Below are 18,821 nucleotides of genomic sequence, written 5' to 3'. Positions count from 1 at the left end.
TGTGATAGGATATTGTACAGAACACTCTTTGGAGCTTGTATTGAATTTTCTTATTCCTGTGATCTGTACATTGAAATGTTTAGCACTGAGACACACTCCATTTATCCATCAAACCATCCATCCATTTTCTTACACTCATCGAATTCAGGATGAGGCCTGGAGCTTAAATCACATCCGTTCTATAGCACATGTGACCAGCTCTAGGTAACCATTACTGCTCACATTCACACCTACGGTCAACAAACTCAACACAGAAAGATCCCCAGCAGAGTTAAAACCCAGGACCCTCTTGCTGTGAGCCCACAGTGCTGACCACGCTATCACCATGTTGTACACTGTATCTGACATCGTAATATATATATATATATATATATATATATATATATATATATATATATAATATATATATATATATATATATATATATATATATATATATATATATATATATATATATATATATGTGTGTGTGTGTGTGTGTATTGCAGTAGAAATTAAAATGATGTAAATGTATACTTTCTATTACTTTGTCTAAATTTGTTTCACACTGTTGTGTATATATATATATATTTCAGCATTTCAATAATTAAAGAAAAAGCAAGTCACTTTAGACATGAGTGAAATTGAAGTCATTTATTAAAAAAAAAAATGGATACAAATAGCAGTTAAAAAGAGTACACTGTAGCAGAGAAATGCAATACTCCCCGACCAGTCAAAAACAATCCACTTAAAATGATAAAAAAAAAAAATGCACAGTTTGTGTTTAAAAATGTGTTCACATAAAGTGACATTGTTTAACACTTAAATATGATACGTATAGTTGTTTCGTGTCCATGCTAGAAGACATTTGAGCAGCTAAACCTATTATTTCAGGCTCTTTGCTTTGCATTCAGTTCAGTTTGCAGTACATTCAGATTGAAATACAATAATGAATCCACTCTGTCTAAACTCGACACCTTAATGGAGCGTTCACTATTTCACTTCAAATGAAAAAAGCTGAAGAAAACAGGCTGACATAAAATGTAACTGTCCAAACAAACACTGGCCTAGATATATAATGTACAGATAACATTGTATGAAAAAAAGCTTCAGTTTCCTTAACCTACAACATCTGTCACACTTTGTATTTTCACAGCTTCAGCTTTTCACTCAAAACATAATTAAATGACCCGTGGCCTAAATACCAAAAACTAGGCTCCTTGTGTTATTGAATATAGTTTTGAAAGTACAGAAGTATAATAATAAAACCTTAAGTGTGGTAAGTTGAAGGGGAGATTGCAGTTTTAATGAGGTAAGTACATTTGTACTTACATGTACCTTCCTTGTGCGGCTCAAATTACTTGCAGTTTTATTTATTTATTCTAGCCAGTCCAGCTTGGCTATTATAGAGACCTATAATTATGAGAATTTCAAAAATTATGTTAAAATGTATGTACACAAGCCTAGTGTGGGCTCCTTTGAAATTCTTAGTAGATACTGGCACACATACTGGTGAATACATGGTACCACACACATTCTCTCTCTCTCTTCTACTGCAGCCTATCCAGTTCAACCCAGACCATCGCCCTCTGCTGGCTGTGGATGGTGGTACGTAAAGCAGCCAGCAGCTCATCAGTGCAGCTCCAGGTGTTGGGCTCCAGGGTGTAGTAAAGCATGGGCAGCGTCTCCAGCTGCAGCTCCTCGGCATGGCACAGCTCCTCCATCACACGGTCCTCCCCACAACGTGGAAAAAACTTTCTGTTTCAAGTGATGGATAAACAATCACTGAGTATCTAAAACATGACTTTTTCAAATATATGTATTTCAAGGTAAGAAAAAATCCCTCTAAAGAAGTTAAACACTCCTTACTCCACAAAGAGGATTGGGATTAAATACATACAAAGCTTGAATAAAGTACAGTAGTGCTGCTGTGATGAAACCATAACTTACTGTAGCACTGAACTGAAAACTGCCTGTGTGTGCACTTACCTCAGCTTCTTGTGTTTTTTGTTCTTGGGGCGAATATGGATGACGATGGGGTAAATCCCGAGTCTCAGTAAGCCTTCAACACTGGACAAGCCCAGCTCAAGCAGACAGTGTTTATCCTGAGACAAAGAGATGGCATTTGTTTATCTACAGCTCGCTTAAGGTCCCAACACACCATTTCCATCAGGTTGGGTCTGGACTTTGCCTGGGCCATTGCAAAACTTGCTGTGTTTGGTTTTCTACAAACGTGGTGCCTTCCATTATGTCCAAAAGTCATGTGGTTTGTTCAGATACAATTTTTTCAAAAGTATGCTGCCATACAACAAGCCATCCTTAGTCTTTTTTTTAAATCATGCTCTCATGAACTTTAACATTTAACATGCTAACTGAGGCCAGGTGAGTGTGAGATTTAGCACCTAGGATTTTTTAATTTTTTTTTTTGCAGTTTCTCTGATCATTGCACAATCTGACCTTGGGACGACTGTGGCTTTGTCTTAACAGAGTTCAACCCGCACACTTGTATGTTCAGGAGCAACAAACTGCCAAAACATCTCCTTTTATAGAGGTGCTCACACTTGCTGATGATCAATTAATCAAGTGGATTTGATTAGCAGCTCCTGGCTGCTCCTTACCCTCTTAATTTCTTAATTCTTAATTATGGAAGCAGTAAGGGTGGACCTAGTTTTTCACAGGATTTCAGAGTCCTGTGGAAGTTTCTCCCCACGATTGTCGGTAATGAATTTTATTGGTTACTTAAACAGCATTATTCCTTCTCCTTGAGGAAGACATTTAGTAAGATGGTTGTAAAGCAAAATGTGGTGACATTTTTGCATTTTTGTCTGGGAAAGCAAAAGCTTCTTTTTGAAAACCACACCCCCAGAAAACACTGCTGACCTTACCTGGCTGATGACATCCTGTATTGACTGCAGCCTTATGCCAAGGGCCTTCTCTGGACTGCAAGAATCCAACAAGAATATTCTCTTGTCTTGTCTCTCTGAAGCTGGAATGGGCTCTGAAAATATTTAATGTATGATCAACAAATCAGCACCAAACTTTGTGCACTGTTGGTTCCCTTTGAGTGGATAGGTCTGTGTGTTGTGCAGATACCTGGCTGGCAGGTGTTAAACTTCAATCCAGACTCTGCCGGTTGCAGGAGCCTCTCTATCAGACCACGGGACAGCAGAGACGGTGAGAAGATAACTGGCCGCTTGGTCTTAACCTGCACTGGCTGTACTAAACTGTAAGGGATTAAGTGGTCCTCATGGCCTGGCATGGCAGAAACAAGTACAAATACATTAACACAAAGTGTACACGTACACAAACAAGTCATTTATGACACAAACATGCTATTTCATTGAGGGAGCGACAGGGCTTCAACTTACGTTTGCTGAGTGTGTAAAGGACCTGCTGTGTGGAACCAATCCCACGGCAGTTTGGATCCACCGCTTTGACCAATCGTACACGGCCTGATGTTTTCTTTAAGAACTATGCAAAGAAAAATATACATCTTCCAATGAGAAAACGGGCAAAAACTGTAATATGAGGCACTTATAACCACAGTCGTTGTGCATGCTGATCATGTAATTTAAATATGCATCAACTTACCATCTTCTTCTTCGAGTCCTTTTGCTCCACTGCCATTTTTCGTAACCTTATGAGTAACAACTGTTGCGCCCTGAGAGAGAAGTCGATATATTCTTAGTTATTTACACTAGTCGCACAGCTATTTTGTTATCCATCTAAATTTATTTGCCAGTTTTGTAAATATATCTACCTTCTCTTATATGTACTTGAACTAAATAACACTGGCCTTGTGGAACTTTTGGGACTGAATTGTGCCTTTAAAATAATAATAAAGCAAAGTCATGTCAAAGTATGACTGACATACCGGTTGTAGTTGGGCATGGATCCTGTCTGCAAATGCTTGGCTGTGCTTGGGTCCACCAGGGAGCAGCGCCATTGGTATTTTCCATTGTACCTTGTATCTGTGACATGTATAATGTCATCACAAGAAACACCCAAAGACGGGGGGTCACCATGAGGCTCCATGCTGAGATTAACACGCACATAGAAAGAGTCGGCACCTAAAAAAGTTGGCGATGAAACCTGCGAGGACAGGTTTGAGTACCCTGAGGATGAGAAAGCATGACAGGGGGCACCTTAGCGTCACCTTTCTGCACCACGAGGGGAGATTTCAAGAGCAGACTGACCGACCTCATATGAATTTTTCAAACCTCTGAAGTAACAGACTCACCCTCTGGGTTGCTCTGGAATTTAAGTGTTGACGGCTCGGTCCACCACTGCAGAGAAAAGTGGGCCACCTCAGCAGTGCACTGACTCAGCAGCACACTTCCTCCACCAAACAGGACTTGTTCCAGCTAAAAACAACAGGACAAAAACTGCATGTCATTCTACGGTCTCATTTTCTTATGCGCACCTTTTCATAGAAGCATAAGCACACACTTGTCCTTGTGGGACACGTATTTCCACATGCACACATTAAAAGTGCTCATATATGATTTCATCGCATATGCAGACGCCCACCTCCAGCAGCTCACTGCCCTCCTTCAGTCCACATTGTTCAGCTGGGGAACCTGGTCTCACATGGCTGACAAATATCCCTGTTTGGCTTCCTCCAATGATGGTGATGTCATCGGCAAGACTTGCTCTCCCGTGCTTTGGAGAGGTTGGGGGACTTGGAGATGGTGAGCAGTGTAGGTTCCTGAGAGATGGCAGAAGACCGTCAGCAGCAGGTAAGGATGAGATGACATAACATTAGTCTGTGACAACATTCACTTTGCTTTGGTGCCACTTTTGTGCTCTTTGCATTATGTTGTACACTATGACAAAAAATTGCACTTATATAATATTAATCACATTCAAAACTGTTTACATTTTTATCATACAGTAATTATTTAATGAACTCCATTTTTTAATACCAAAAAGATAATAATAATAATCCAGCGGGAGAAAATAAAATGAAGGACAAACCAGACATTTTAAAGACATCTAAACATTTAAACCATGAAGTTTTTTTTCTTTGATTGTTTAAATTTGAAAATTTTACTTCGTGTGCTGAAAAGATTTTTTCTTTTGAAGCTGTAGACTAACATCTGCTTTTCCTTTTTTTCTTAGCTCTGTTGGTTTGTTCTCGCCTGTTTGTTTACAATAAATAAAGTTATTTTTGAGTTGTGTAATGGTCTGTGGCCCAATACCCACAACATACCTCTGAGAAATGTTAATGCTCTGCTTTATTAATGTTAATGTTAGGACCTTTTAGGACCATCATTCTCACCTATGAAGATTAAGAGATTGCACTGCAAAAATTAATATTACTTGTAATTAAGGAGGAAAAATGACAGTTTAACAGAGCTTTTACTGGTTTCAGTGACAGGTACCAAAGCTGTAAGTTTGTACCTGGGCACTTTGGGACTGGGCGGCTGTGCAGAGACTGTGGGCAGGTTGACCAGGTCAGGGGGGAAGAAATGAGACTGCAAGGAGCTCCACGAATCCGACAAAGAAGGCTCGCTCTGCTCACCTGAAAACACCAGAGAGCCTTTTAATGTACACTTACATTTTTTTTATTATTAGATTGAACATGATTAATCACCAACACATTGATTGAAAAAAACAGATTGTGCTGGTTGTTAATGCAAAGAGTCAAATGTACCTGAAATGTTGTCATTCTCATCACTGCCCCATGAGTCCAAGTCAAACCTTAGTGGAAGCAAAACGAGGAAAATGGTAATCAACATGAAAATAACGGGGAAAATACAGGGTGAAAAATGTATGAACTCACTCTGTGTTGACTCGACGGTTGATGGAGTTCATACAAGGAGGAAAGGGGAATGTGGAAAGGCGGTTTATTTCCTTTTCATTGGTTTCTGTCTGAAGGTGAGGAGGTAAACATAAAGATGAAGATCTTTATAATCTTCTATTTTTTTTATTTTTATTAAGAGCAGGGCTTTGATACTCACTGACAGCAAGAGGTTCTCCTCTGAGTTTGAACCAGAATCTGTGAATCAGCAGAAAAACACCCCGTTTACTTTAACCTAAAACACTTATTTGTGAGAGGTGATGAAATCCCCCACCGACCTTCCTACTCTGTGAAAGCATTGTGCAAAGAAACACTAGATAAGCATCATCCAGCTGCCAGTGTGGTTCACTTACCCTCTGAGTTTTCATTGGCTGGGCCACTAGAGGGCACCTGTGACACAGAAAAGATGACTCAATAGAGTATGAGCTCACAGATAATGAGATGTAAGGGACAGGCACTAACATGCAAGGAGTTGCATAAGAATGCATTGCAACATTTCCTGCTCATAATAGGGCCCCTTGTCTTGTCTAGCTGCAATGAAATGTTTCAGTCTGAAAGATACATTCTCTGCATAGCACACTAACAGCATGAAAAAACAAGTTTTTATCCTGTGGGATTTCCTATGATATAAAATTAAGTGGCGATTACACAGCAGTTAGGTCAGTAACGCCTGATTCGATTCCCTCTGATCTTAATTTAATCAAACAGGGCAGTTGTGATTGTGTTGTTATTCTAATTCTCATCATAATAACTAAAGTACTGGTATTAAACCCAGCACTGACCTTTCTTAGTAACAGATTGGTTCTTCTAGGCTGCGGGCTCAGATCCAGGCCGGGGGAACAGCAGGGGCCAAAGCACTGTTCCTCACTGCACAGAGACAGGTGGGACTGGGGGGCAGAGATGGAGGACATCACTTGCATTAAAAATTTTCTGTAGAAGGCAGGGGAAGGTGACTGCTGCCCTCATGACTTAGCGTTTGAACTCACACAGTGCAGGCAGGAGCTGTTTGGCTCCATTTTCTCCCGGCTCCTCTCCCTCTCTTTCTCTAGCTCTCTCTGCTGCTGCTCCAGGTTGGCCTGCAGCTCAGCAATGCGTTTACGCAGACGGTTCTTATCCAGCAGACAGTCGGTGTACTCCAGCTGCAGGCTGTCTCGACTGCGAAGGGCCTTGAGACGAGAGGACAGAAATGACTAGGTTGGCGATGTGTGAGAATTAGCCAGAACAGCTAAAGTGACTGATGTACTCTTTGTGGTTAGACAGTGTGCTCTCACTGACCTGGTCTCTCTCCTTTTCCAGCTCCATGATTTGGTTGAAATAGGACACACTCCTCTTCTGCTCCGTCTCCCAGTCCAGCTGGAGAGTCCTCACCTTCAGCTGTAGCTGTTCGCACTGAGACTCCAACTGCAAGTACAGTCCACAAAAGCAGTGTTTACAGTGGAAAAGAAAGTATCATGGAGGAAAAGGTCATTATAATGTTATAATGTATTATATAATATGATAGCAGACAACCTCTCACCTTGTCTCTTTGCTCTTCAGTGTTTTGGAGCTCGCTCTGTAGTTTGGTGATCATATCGCAGAACTCCTGCCTCTGCTCGGCAGCCTCCCTGCGGTCCTGCTTCAGGATATCCATCAGAGCCTGAGGTGAACCAAAACAAAATGAACACAGATAAAAAAATTCAACAAAAAATGATAACAGCTTAAAAAACATGATTTCAGATGATACACAATGTGCAATCAAAAACATACAACGACTCCAGTGGGTGGGATCGAGTTCCTCATCTGACTTCCTGTACTCTCAGTTTTCTTGGGCAGGTTTTCTGGTAGAGCAGGTGTAGAACCATTTACAGCTTTACAGGCATCAGGGGCAGCACTTGTCTGTTTCTCTGCTGCTGCCAGCCTGGACTTAAGCTCCTCTACCTGTATGTATGAAGAACAAGCAAATATAAGCATATCAATAACCTGCTAGTGTGGGACTCTTTTATATATTAATATCAGGAGCTAATATCAGCTGCTCCTTTATTGACAGTGGGTTACCACAGCAGGTAGCTACAAATGTTTTTTGCCCTGATATTGAACCAGGGATCTTTTGTTTTTCAGGCAAATATGTGAACAATAACACAAAGGTCCCACTGATAGCAGTATCTCTAAGTCTACAAGTGTTATCCATTAAGGCGACTTGTTACACTTGTAATCCACAACCAGTTCAAAAGGTGAGACCCAAGGAAATCACAAAGAAGACAAAATGAATACAATGCAAGATGATATTAGCAGTGCAAAGGTGGAGGTATGTATATGAGGCAGGGTGATTGGCTAATCAAAAACGGGCGTCAAGAACGATAGGGTGGGGCATCTAGCCACGAAGGATGGTAAACTCACAGACAGGAAGTGAAATAGATAACGGTGTGACCTAACTGAGAATTAAAAGGGAAATGATGTCACTGAAGCGCTCTAACCACTTAGTTCTTAAAATAGAAGCAGAAGCTTCTAGGTCAGCATGATGTCGGTCAAAGCGGGCATCCCTAATATGGTCACACAGATCAGGCTGGGAGCACTGAAGCCCCACCCACCGCTAAACAAACTCTGTGTTTACGAGGGACAGCAAACAGATGTAAAGTGGCTTAAATGGAGTGTGGCCTTCAAAGGAGAGAAACCTTAAATGGCTTGTTTTAGACAGTAAACAGCAGCTGCTGGCAAAAAGATCCCACTATGAGATAAGAATGATTTTCAGTAAACAGCTGGAAATGAGCTTGAAGCTTTAAGGTGGAACATTTAAATGCAAAAACCAAAGAGAATTCCACAAGTTGCTTCTTTCAGAGTTTACGTTTCTGTGAAAATCTTTCAGTAACTTGAATTCAGAAGGCTGAGAATCAGGATAAAAGTATAAGGTGTCAACTGGTCCACTGTGGCTCCTCAGAAGATGACAGGAAGGCCTATAGGGTGGGTGAACCTCTCCTGGTTTTGCCATTTTGGACTTAAAATAAGAAGAAAAAACCCAGTGTGGGCTAAATAATTATGATTTTGAGCTTTACTAATAAAAATATAGGATTTTAAATGATCACAGATAGACTGTAGATCGTAGACTGACCTACTGCTATTAATATTGCCTTATTTTTACAGCCAGCTGGTTCATTCCTCAGTGGTTCAGTCAACATGTTGTAACAAATCCTGGGGTGGCTGATAACATCTGCCCCTGCCGGCTTGAGCCGCTTCATTTATCTCTTTTGCTGCGTGCCATCCAAAGAAGTTTTGTTGCCTCAGGTGCTTTTATTTGCTCCCTTTTTTATGCCTTCAGACATCACATGTCTTCCGAGAACAGCGCTTGTTTCTGTTATATGCATGGCAGCAAGCCGTATCAAAGTCGTATCAAAGCAAACAAAGCTCTTTCTGGCTGACATGGAGCACCTAAAACAGCAGCTTGAAAGTGAAATCAAACAGATGCAAAATGCAAGAGAACTAACATTAATATAAAAATATATTTTTCTTTCACCCAAACCAACTGACCTGACTCAGCAGTTCTCTCTCTCTGGTCGAGGCTTTGCCTTGATCCTCCAAGGCCCTGGAGTACTTCACAGCCTGCTCCAGGTGTCGGTCTTTCAGCTTTCCCAGCTCTCGACTGGCTAACTCCCAGTCTTGACGCAGCCTTGAGATCACAAACCAACCAGATCACACGTTTTCACTTTTTGTTACCAACTCGTTTTTCTACAAATGGCTCAACAATCTTAGATAACTCTGGAATTAATGGAATTAGTGTTTAAAATGATTTCTGCAGAATGAGGGTAAAACAGTTTGAAGAAAGTGACTTGAAATTTTCTTAAAAGTGTTTTTTTTTTATTATTCAAAAGTTGTTTAATGACACAAACACATTCTGGAGCCAACACTGTAGCAGCACATCAGGTTTCTTCTCACTGGGATATAAAGTAGAGGGAAAGTAGGAGGGAACAATGGTGCCCTGACCCCTGTAGCTCTGACAGCCTTTGTGGGTTATTATTGTCACCTTGTAAATTCATCCCATGTGAATTTACAGGTTTCTATGACATATTTGATTCTCTGACAGAAAAGCTTTAAAGGAAGAAACTAGAAACTAGAAAAGCCCAAACCTTTCCAGCTGTAGTTTGTCATGGCGCAATTCCTGAGCTTTACGCTCAGCGCGGCTTCGCTCCTCCTCTGCCATCCGGCAGCGCTGAGACAGGCGCCGTTCGCACATGCGGCTGTTTCGAAGCTGCTCCCTCAGTTTACGCACCTCCAGCAGCAGAAACTGAGTCAAACCCTCTGGACCTTCCTCATCTGTGTAGAAAGAGGGTCACACATGGAGGTCATTATCATGGAAGGAGGGTACTGTGAATCAATGGAGATTATAAACTGAATAATGAGCCAGAGAAACTTTAATGTGTGGGGAGAAAGGACAAACACATGTTTATGTGTTGTGTTCGTCAGTAAATGGCACGCAAGAGAACATTAGCGTCAAATGTGCAACTGTGGAAAAGCCTTTCATTGCACTTTGCATTCTTTTCCCTGCTCTTGGGCAACATAATAGCTTTGTCAAATAATCATATGCTCACTTCCAAAGAAAGCGCTTATGTTCCAGTTATTTGTTGGTCAGCAATGAAAGTAAATCGGATGTGTTTGCGGTTAAGATTCACATACAGCCCCCTTTTAAGTTTAAATGTCTTGGCTTTGATTTGGTTGTCAGTAAAGAACAACTCATCGCACTTTGGGTTAGGCTAGTTTTTGCAGTCTGGAGCTGAATTATGTGAAAATGAATGTATTCATCCATCAATGTTATTATCCTGTCATAGGGGTTCTCACAGCACCACTGTGAGAACCCCTATGACAGCTGGGATAGGTTCCTGGCTGTCATAGGGGTCAGATGTGGGGTACATCTGTCTGTCACAGGGCTAACAGAGAGAGATACACAACCATTAAAGTTCATCGTCACAGTTTAGAATCATCATTCAGCCCAACATGCATGTTTTTGGACTGTGGGAGGAACTCAGAGTACCCGCCGAGAACCCGTGCAGGCACGGGTAGAACATCAGTGGGTTAAAACTTGGGACTGAATGACTGTGAGGTGACAGACTAACCATTGTACTGCCTGAATATAAACCTTAAACCCTTAAATGTAATCATCAAAATACTTTAGTAGTCTTCACAGACACTCAGATGCAAACATACAAACAGCAGTTTTTTTTTAAAAAATTTCTAGTTAATTAAGCTAAAATGCATAAAAAAAACACACCCACAGTAATTTGAGTGTATAAGTTCATCATGAAATCTAGAATATCCCCATACATGGAACATTTTCCATGTCACGTAAATGCTTTGGGTGATTTTTCTTAAGGCTGAGTTACTTTAAGGTTTTAATTTAGGGTTTAGGCCCACTACTATGCCATCCTTCTTTCTATCCACAAAAAAAACTCTCTGCTTGCCTAGTATGAGGGAGCATCGGTGTGTGGGCTGTTGCCCGGTCAGCTGTGTGTACTGCTCTGGATGGTAAAACTCCAGTGACTCCATGAAGGCCTGAAGACCTCGCTGGCCCTGACCGCGCAGGATGTCCAGCAAACGACCTTTTTGTGACAAATAGGGAATAGAAAACATAAAATGAGTAACATTGCAATAGTGTGGAATAATTTACTTTCCGTTGCATGACTTTACACAGTGACGATGCTGAAAGAGAAGTGCACTGACGAAAGGTCAGGTTAGAGTAAAGCAGCACATTTAACTAACAGATTAAAGAGTCTCAGCACAAGAATGCTACCTCTTTGATGTATGTGTCATTATCTCTGTAGTTACATGCTGTTGGTATTTCAAACATGACAATGAAAAAGACTGAAACAACTAAATTCTCCGAGGGTTGCACCAGGTGCTTGCCTTCAGTGTCTCTTCATTTACAACATACCTTTCGTCTTTATCCTCATCCTTTCCTCTGCCTGCCTCGACTTAGCAATGACTCCTCCTGGAGTTCCTGCTTTTTTCTCTCACTGGAGTATTTATTTAGTTTTCCTGTTTCTAACTGATGAACACAAACATTCACATCTAATGTTTATCCTCTCGAAATTTTACCAAAGAACCCACTTCTTGAAGTCTTTTCAGACTGCAGCTCAGTTCAAATGAGACATCACGCGTTTGCTTAAATTTCAGTGCTCTGACACCATTGAAACGATGCTGCATCGCAGACACAGAAGCACAGATGTCACTTTGATTCTAAAGAAAACCTGAAAATGAGTTAATTTCAGCCAAGCTGTGAATTGACGTCTTGTTCCATTAGTTTCTAAGCAAATAATTGAGTTTATTTATGAATTACTTCCTCAAGGTGTCACTCGGACTGAGACTTTAAATGTATTTATTTCTATCTCAGTTACAATCATTTTACGGGCCAAATGAGCAGGCCAAATTACAACATCTGGGTTTCTCTGAGCAACGAAGAAAGGCCCAGTGTTATCTTACACTCCCATGAACTGTAGTAGACCATTGCTGGTTGTGACTAAAGCTTGGATTACTGCACTTTCAGCTGTGGCAGTACAAGTCTGTACAAGCGGATTAAGATGGAAAACTATAGGAAGTGTGAGATGTGACCCATATGTTTTTATTGGGGGTAGCACTGACTGCGGAGGATGTGTGCTGATGGTTTTGCTGGTTGAGTGCACTGTTGAAAGCTACAGTACTTCTGAACCCCTGTGGTATGGCATGTTCGTATCTTTCTGAAGCACCATAGTGCTAACTAACTCAGCAGTAACACAGTATCTTTTCCTCATGTCTCTATAAATCTGTTGGCGCTGATCACTGATTTGACTTTTCAGCCGAGCTCTTCTTCCTCTCACCAGCCTTGCTGATGCGCAGGGGGTACTGCGTGGAGTTGAGCACTTCATCTTCATCCTGCTCGTCGATGACCTTGCACTGGCGCAGGTACGGCGTGAGTTTGGCTGGGTTGAGGATGCGCGTGAGCTTGTGCCGTACTCCCTCCACGCGGTCCCACAGCTCCTCGCAGCGCTCCTCTGACCACGAGGGAGAAGCTTGTGGTTCCTCCTGAGCGATGTCGTCATCCTCCTCCATCCAGACGGTGACACCTGCGCACGACCAAAAAACGTATCAGTTCAGGAAAGAGCCTGGTCTGGAAAGATAAAACAGTGTCCCTTAGTTCAGGTTTTTTTCCGTTTACTGAAAATATGCCTGTTGCCTTGGGCCTTGCTCATGTCCCACTTCAACTTTACGAGCCAGATTTCCAGACATGCCCTATGTCCACTCCCAGACTAAATATTTTCCCAAGCAGAATTCCTTTGTGAATTTGTTTTTGTCTGACCCCTCTTATCTGTATTCCTTCAAACATCAAAGTAGGTCAAACATTGTGTCATTTATGCGCTTTCTGAACAGTAACTATCTGTTTTTAACAGATAATAATAACAAAAACCTTTTGAGAGCAAGTTTAATATAATTTCATGCCATAATTCACTGTGCCTAACACTGAAAGGCTATAAATCCTGGTAGGATTACTGGATTAATCTGCTGCATAGCGAGGAAATGAGATGGGGCTCCTTTACTTAGAAGAGTCTACTCACTACAAAACAGTCTGACAGGTCTGTTGTGGAACTGAGTCTCCAAAAAAAGACTAAAGAGACAAACAGAAACTGATTTGATGAATTTAGTGAACAGGAACTTCAATATAACAAATCAGAAGTAGTTAAATTGTTGTAGAGCAAAGGGTCTGCTGTTGAAGTAGCGGGGAGGACTCTGAATCATGGGCTCAGAGGACAGGAATGCAAACATAGGTGTGACTCATATTGCACATCAACAAATACTCCAGGGGACCGCAGACAAAAGCTTTCTCAGCCCGATTCACTTCAGGAGACAAGGGGAGAAAGTGAATAGAAACCGTCACACAGAATTCCTCCATATTAAAGAAGAGACAACATAAAGGGAGGCGATTCAGTTATCAGTGAACTATAAAGTAAAAGCTGCATGGATCACAGACATATGTCATTTTTGTTGGTGGGGCAAATATAGTGGGGTTTATATTTCCAGGAAGGCCAACAATCTGATCCATTAGAAAAAAAGAGAGATTTTTTCCCACATTGATGCCTGAGTGATAATGTGAGTGCCTACCACTCTGTGCAGGTGATCAGAGCAGTCTGAGGTAACAGGCAGGTTGAGGCAGGCTTGGGTGACCTGGAATCTCTGTTATTACCCATAAACAATCTATCAAGGCTTTGTTTTCATGGGATTACGAAGCAACTCCTTATACTGAAGGAAAACAAATACTGGCTAGTCATTAGCTGTAGGAAGTAGTTCATCTGCACTGCTACCCAAAGACCTGTTTTATATTCAGAGTAAATAAAAATAGCGGTACACAGTAACACTGATAAGATAAAATTAAGTATTTTTTGGTTCAATGAGAAGATTATGCTTGAAACCTGTTTATCAAAGGGTTCATCTCCATATCTTTCAGTAAATTTCATTTATTGTTTGTTTTGGAAATGCAATACACCCCCACCCCTTCTGTAAAGTGCAAAAGTCTTGAGTCAACCCTGATTTTTTATATTTTGCTTTCAAGGAGTCAGACTCTCCTGTAAATATATAAAGCAGTCTTGGTCAATATTTCTTTAAGCTTTCTGAAGCTTTTTCTTTCTTTCTTTGGCTGCTTTTCCCACTTGTTTTCAGTCCAATCTTTGTACCTGACAATTTTCAGGGGAATATTATTTTTTGTTTTTTACGCTGCTTAACACAGACCTTCGAAACATTCAGGCTAGCTCGAGGGATGAAACAGTGTTTGTTGTGTCTACAGATAAAAGAATAAATCGGCTCTTTGCCAAGTTAAAGTTGTATCTTGAGGCACTTTTTTACTAGAAGCATGTCCCGCAAAAACACATCATTTGTTCCCATTTGTTTTTCGAATCTATGAAAAATGTCAAAGACAAAAGGACAACACAGTCTGACAGCCAAGGAGTAGTACTTAGCCGTTAGCAGAAAACTTGGGATATCTCGGCAGTATGTGCTGTGTGTGGTGTGCAGTGTGTCCATAAAAAACCTGCAGAAGTAGATAAAAAAAGAAAAACTGACAGGCCTAGAAAACCATTTAAAGCAGATGAACAGTACCTGGAAGTCCTGTTGTTAAAAAAATCCAGCAAAGTCCTGACACAGGACCTGAAAGATGTAACTGGCCCTTCCGTTGATCCATGGACTGTAACAGCCTAACCAAAAATGATCTCAGTAGAAGGTTTACTGTAACAAAGTCATTCTTAATGAAGGAGAATAAAGGCTGAGGTAGCCAAATTACAGAAGAACTGCAATGAAAGCAGGTTTTATGAAGTGATGTATCCAAGTTAGAAATTTTTGGCTAATCGTCTGTATGTTTGGAGAAGATCAGGAGAGAGGTACAAAAGTGAGTTTATAAATCTACCAGTAAAACACGGTGGAGACTCTGTCAGTCAGTGGTGATCTTGCCTGAACTGATAGAATTATGAATGCAGAACAGTGGAGTACTATCTGGAAAGCATTTGATTAGAAACAATTTCATTTTTTAGAGACAATAAATGATGCCAAACAGACTGCCAATACAGTAAAAGTGTAAATGGACAGAAAAACACACTGTTGAGTCTGGAATAGTCTGGAGAATTATTCCTGAAGACTACTTAAAGAAATGTCAAGAAATCTGACTAAAAGATTAACGGTGGTCATAACAAATATTGACTTTCAAGTATGTTATAATTATACAGACTCCGTTTTTGCCTTATACTGTATTTCCATTTATGTTTGTATATTTGTTTAAACTGCTGTAACCCTTTTTCAGTTTTCCAATTAAAACATAAAGCAATAAGGAGTCACTCTGTCGGACTTTGGGAACATCCCTCGTTTGTATTTGAAATGACTAAAAATATACTAGAAATGTTCATAAATCACCAGGGTCTGAAATTATTTTGTTGCAAGAAACTGGTCTTAAAAAATCAAAATAAATAAATTATTAGAATAATAAACTTCCAGAGACTGTCACTGCTACTATTACTACTTCAGCAGTTGTTATGCTTGTTTACAGAAATCAGACATAAAAGCGTACCACTGATGATACCAGTAACAGGAGCACACGCCCGCTGCCCGTTAACACCTGTTTATTCGGTTCATGATTGCTAGAAAAGTCTGCTAACTCATTACTAGTAACACCGCTCAAGCTAATCAAGCTAAAAATGACGCTAAACAGCGACTAAAAATCTGCTACTTTAATCTTAAATGTTGACTTACCACTCATAATTTTCTCCTGTGAATCTGAGTCCCAGTAAACCGCGCTGCGATCAAGTCTTTACATCCCAGTCAGGTCCACAAACAGAGCCGAGGAGCGCACGATACACGCTCTCACACCTTTGCGCACTCTGCTCCAGTTCCTCCACCCTCAACCACAACATCCAATTGTCAGGCAAGAGGAACGAGGGAAAAGTCCAACTCCTCTCCAAATCACGGCGGATTTCCTTATCGGGACTTTACCGGGGTGTATGATGTCAGTGTAGCAGAGGCCGGAGGCACTAGATGGCGCTTTCAACTAATGCTCGTCCACACTCACACAAACACACAGCTGTCACGTATAAGCTCAGCATTTCACACTTTCCACGGCTGTCAGATGGAAAAATTAGACAGTCTACCTTCGGTTCTCACTGCTGCGTTAAATTGTTAGTTGCCACACAATTGTTATAAAGAAAACACTAGTCATTAACACTGTGACTCATCCTCCAGGTGCTACAAGAGTAAAAGAAAAAAACCCTGCTACCTTTTAAAACTACAGTGGAGACTGTTGTTATTGCAGGAAGCCCTGCCCTGGAGCGCAGCAGGTTAGTCACCAAGACAAGGGACACCTGAGAGAGCATTTTTCCCAAAATACAGTGACGCACAGTTTCATTCTCAGACTTTTTTCACTGCAGACTTTTGGTTGGGCTTGTCCTCATCTTCCAAATCCCTTAGTAAATATAGTCTAATGAATCAGGGTTTGAAGTAAGTGGGAGCCCTGACTCATCCATCCAGGAAGAAAAGAGGTAACAAGCCTGTGGAAGGTGTGGAGGTGTGGAAAATCAATGTGCGGATACGTGACAATTATCAGTCATAAGGAAGTAGAGGAGCAGTAAAAGACTTTATGACAGCTGTGTTTGTTTCCCCTTTAAACTAAATTTACGTACGTCTTAAATATGTATGACATAAACAAAACATATGGTTATAAAGCCACCCATAGACCCTTTTCTTTTTTTCAGGGCAGCTAACACTCAAAGTGGGCTGGCTCAGGGATTGTCATGTGAAATGCGTCCTTCAGTTACAGTATAATTCAGAGAGGAAATGCAGGGGGCCGGCAGAAGAAGGCGTCATTTTCCGTCCTGAGTTTCTGGGCTTGGGGTCTCTGTGGTCCTGCTGAGAGACAGCGTGGGTTAATGCAGACAGAGGATTGTAAATGAGATACCAAAATATGCATTCATACACCCATACATTACAGGAAGCTAGGTGGGGAAACAGAGTATAGCTCAGCTTCCTCCCTCTATTTTTTATCCTCTGCTGTATCATTTTTCTTTGACTTTCAGTTTCACCCGTCTGTACTTATAGCTCAAAAAGTCATATCTTGCCTCTGCCTGTCAGGCTTGCTGCCCCCCCTTTTGTGCCCCCTCTTGCCCACTCTTTTATTTTCTCTATTCTTCCCTTTTCTCTTTCACTTTGCCTTACTGTCTGTCATCAGCTTTCTTCTTCAGACAGCCCAATCCATTCCCCCAACACTCGGTTCAGGCCTTGGCCTGCGGCGTGAGGGAGGGCTGCAGTGAATGAGCATTCCTGTTGTTTCTGAGGTGACAGCGGCACAGAGGAGCCATTGAAGACGGCACCGGACCCCACAGTTCGTTCATGCCGGAATGTGTGATATTGTGGAAGTTCAGTCAGACAGAAATAGTCTGCGCAGAATTCCTACGTTCACTGCACATACTTAATTTTTCTGCTCTTTGACTTTTTTTTTTATGAATAAAAAAGTGAGGGCGTGCTTCAACATCACTCTGAAAAGCAAAATGCACTATCATGACCACAACAATGCAGTATTGATCCAACAACTTTAGCTAAAGCAAAAAGAACTGAATGCGACTGGTCGATGTTTTGAAGGCTTCCCCACAAGCAAAGGAACCCAGAACAGAGTGAAAACGTTTAAAAAATGCTGATTTCTGTTGGGTTCGTCTGTGTTGTTCTTCTCCGCTGCTGCTCAGAACACAACAGGCCTGGCTCTTCACCCGGCAGCTGACCCCACCGATGACTCAAGGCTGGCGGCCGCACAGAATCACCCCTTTGTGTCCACAAAGAATGCATCTTTTCTGGCTTTTTTAGAAAACAGAGGCAGAGAAAGCGAGCCGCGGGGGCATGAGTAACGGAGACAGATTTAAATCTGATGACATGTGATTTATGCTTCCTTTGGAGGCAGAAGATTGTGACAGAAGATCCCCTGACTGATCAGGCTGCTGATAATAGATACTTTAAGATAAAGTTTATAAGCAAGAAATTAATATTAGACGATGAAACACATGTAGCAACTATTCCCTACTGGTAAAGACGAAGATGGATTTGTAAGAAAGCTTGATTAGATTCCCACGGCCAAGAAATACACTTGATTTTCCTGTAATGTGGGAACTCCAGCATAGCTTAATGAGATCTTATAAATATCCCACAGTTATATGCAATTTCCTGTTTAGCATGGAATCAACATCGATAATCACCAGAACATCAGAGTGAAGGAAGAAATTCTTTGCAAAGCAAACAACACGCCTAGAAAAACAATGTGTGGGATGACATCTGATAACCTTTTTGTTATGGTGGTATTTTTAATTGCCTTAAACTGACCTGCTTTTGTAAAATATTATTATATGCAGTGCTGCTCAAAAGTCTTGTGCCACACGTCATTTATATTTAGTTTCCAAGGAGCCAGACTTTGTTGTACTTTATTAAAGGTGTCTTGAGCAATAGTTCTCTGGGCTTCCTGAAAGTCTGTGACAGTTTTCTTTAGACATTTGCTGCTTTTCACTCATTTTTTAGTCCACTCCTTGTA

The 18,821-nt window shown here is 41.1% G+C and overlaps 1 protein-coding gene across 1 annotated transcript; it reads right to left on the bottom strand.

Moving 5' to 3' along the window:
- Nucleotides 1-762: 762 nt before the first annotated feature.
- zmp:0000000896 (caspase recruitment domain-containing protein 11) lies at nt 763-16,476 on the bottom strand. Its single transcript, XM_005468413.4, has 24 exons — nt 16,010-16,476; nt 12,601-12,846; nt 11,209-11,346; nt 9,880-10,066; nt 9,284-9,422; nt 7,529-7,699; nt 7,299-7,418; nt 7,058-7,183; nt 6,769-6,948; nt 6,565-6,669; nt 6,136-6,172; nt 5,943-5,980; nt 5,765-5,853; nt 5,636-5,682; nt 5,383-5,503; nt 4,510-4,687; nt 4,220-4,343; nt 3,854-4,094; nt 3,571-3,640; nt 3,348-3,450; nt 3,073-3,231; nt 2,865-2,977; nt 1,969-2,084; nt 763-1,737 (listed from the first exon to the last, which is right to left on the bottom strand). The coding sequence occupies exons 1-24, from the start codon at nt 16,014-16,016 to the stop codon at nt 1,530-1,532; spliced, it is 3,063 nt and encodes a 1,020-aa protein (XP_005468470.1). The 5' UTR covers nt 16,017-16,476; the 3' UTR covers nt 763-1,529.
- Nucleotides 16,477-18,821: the final 2,345 nt, after the last annotated feature.

Source organism: Oreochromis niloticus, linkage group LG4, assembly GCF_001858045.2.
Source record: "Oreochromis niloticus isolate F11D_XX linkage group LG4, O_niloticus_UMD_NMBU, whole genome shotgun sequence".
Lineage (NCBI taxonomy): Eukaryota > Metazoa > Chordata > Actinopteri > Cichliformes > Cichlidae > Oreochromis > Oreochromis niloticus.
The sequence above is the reverse complement of the archived record's forward strand: the minus strand, read 5'-3'. Positions and strand labels throughout refer to the sequence as shown.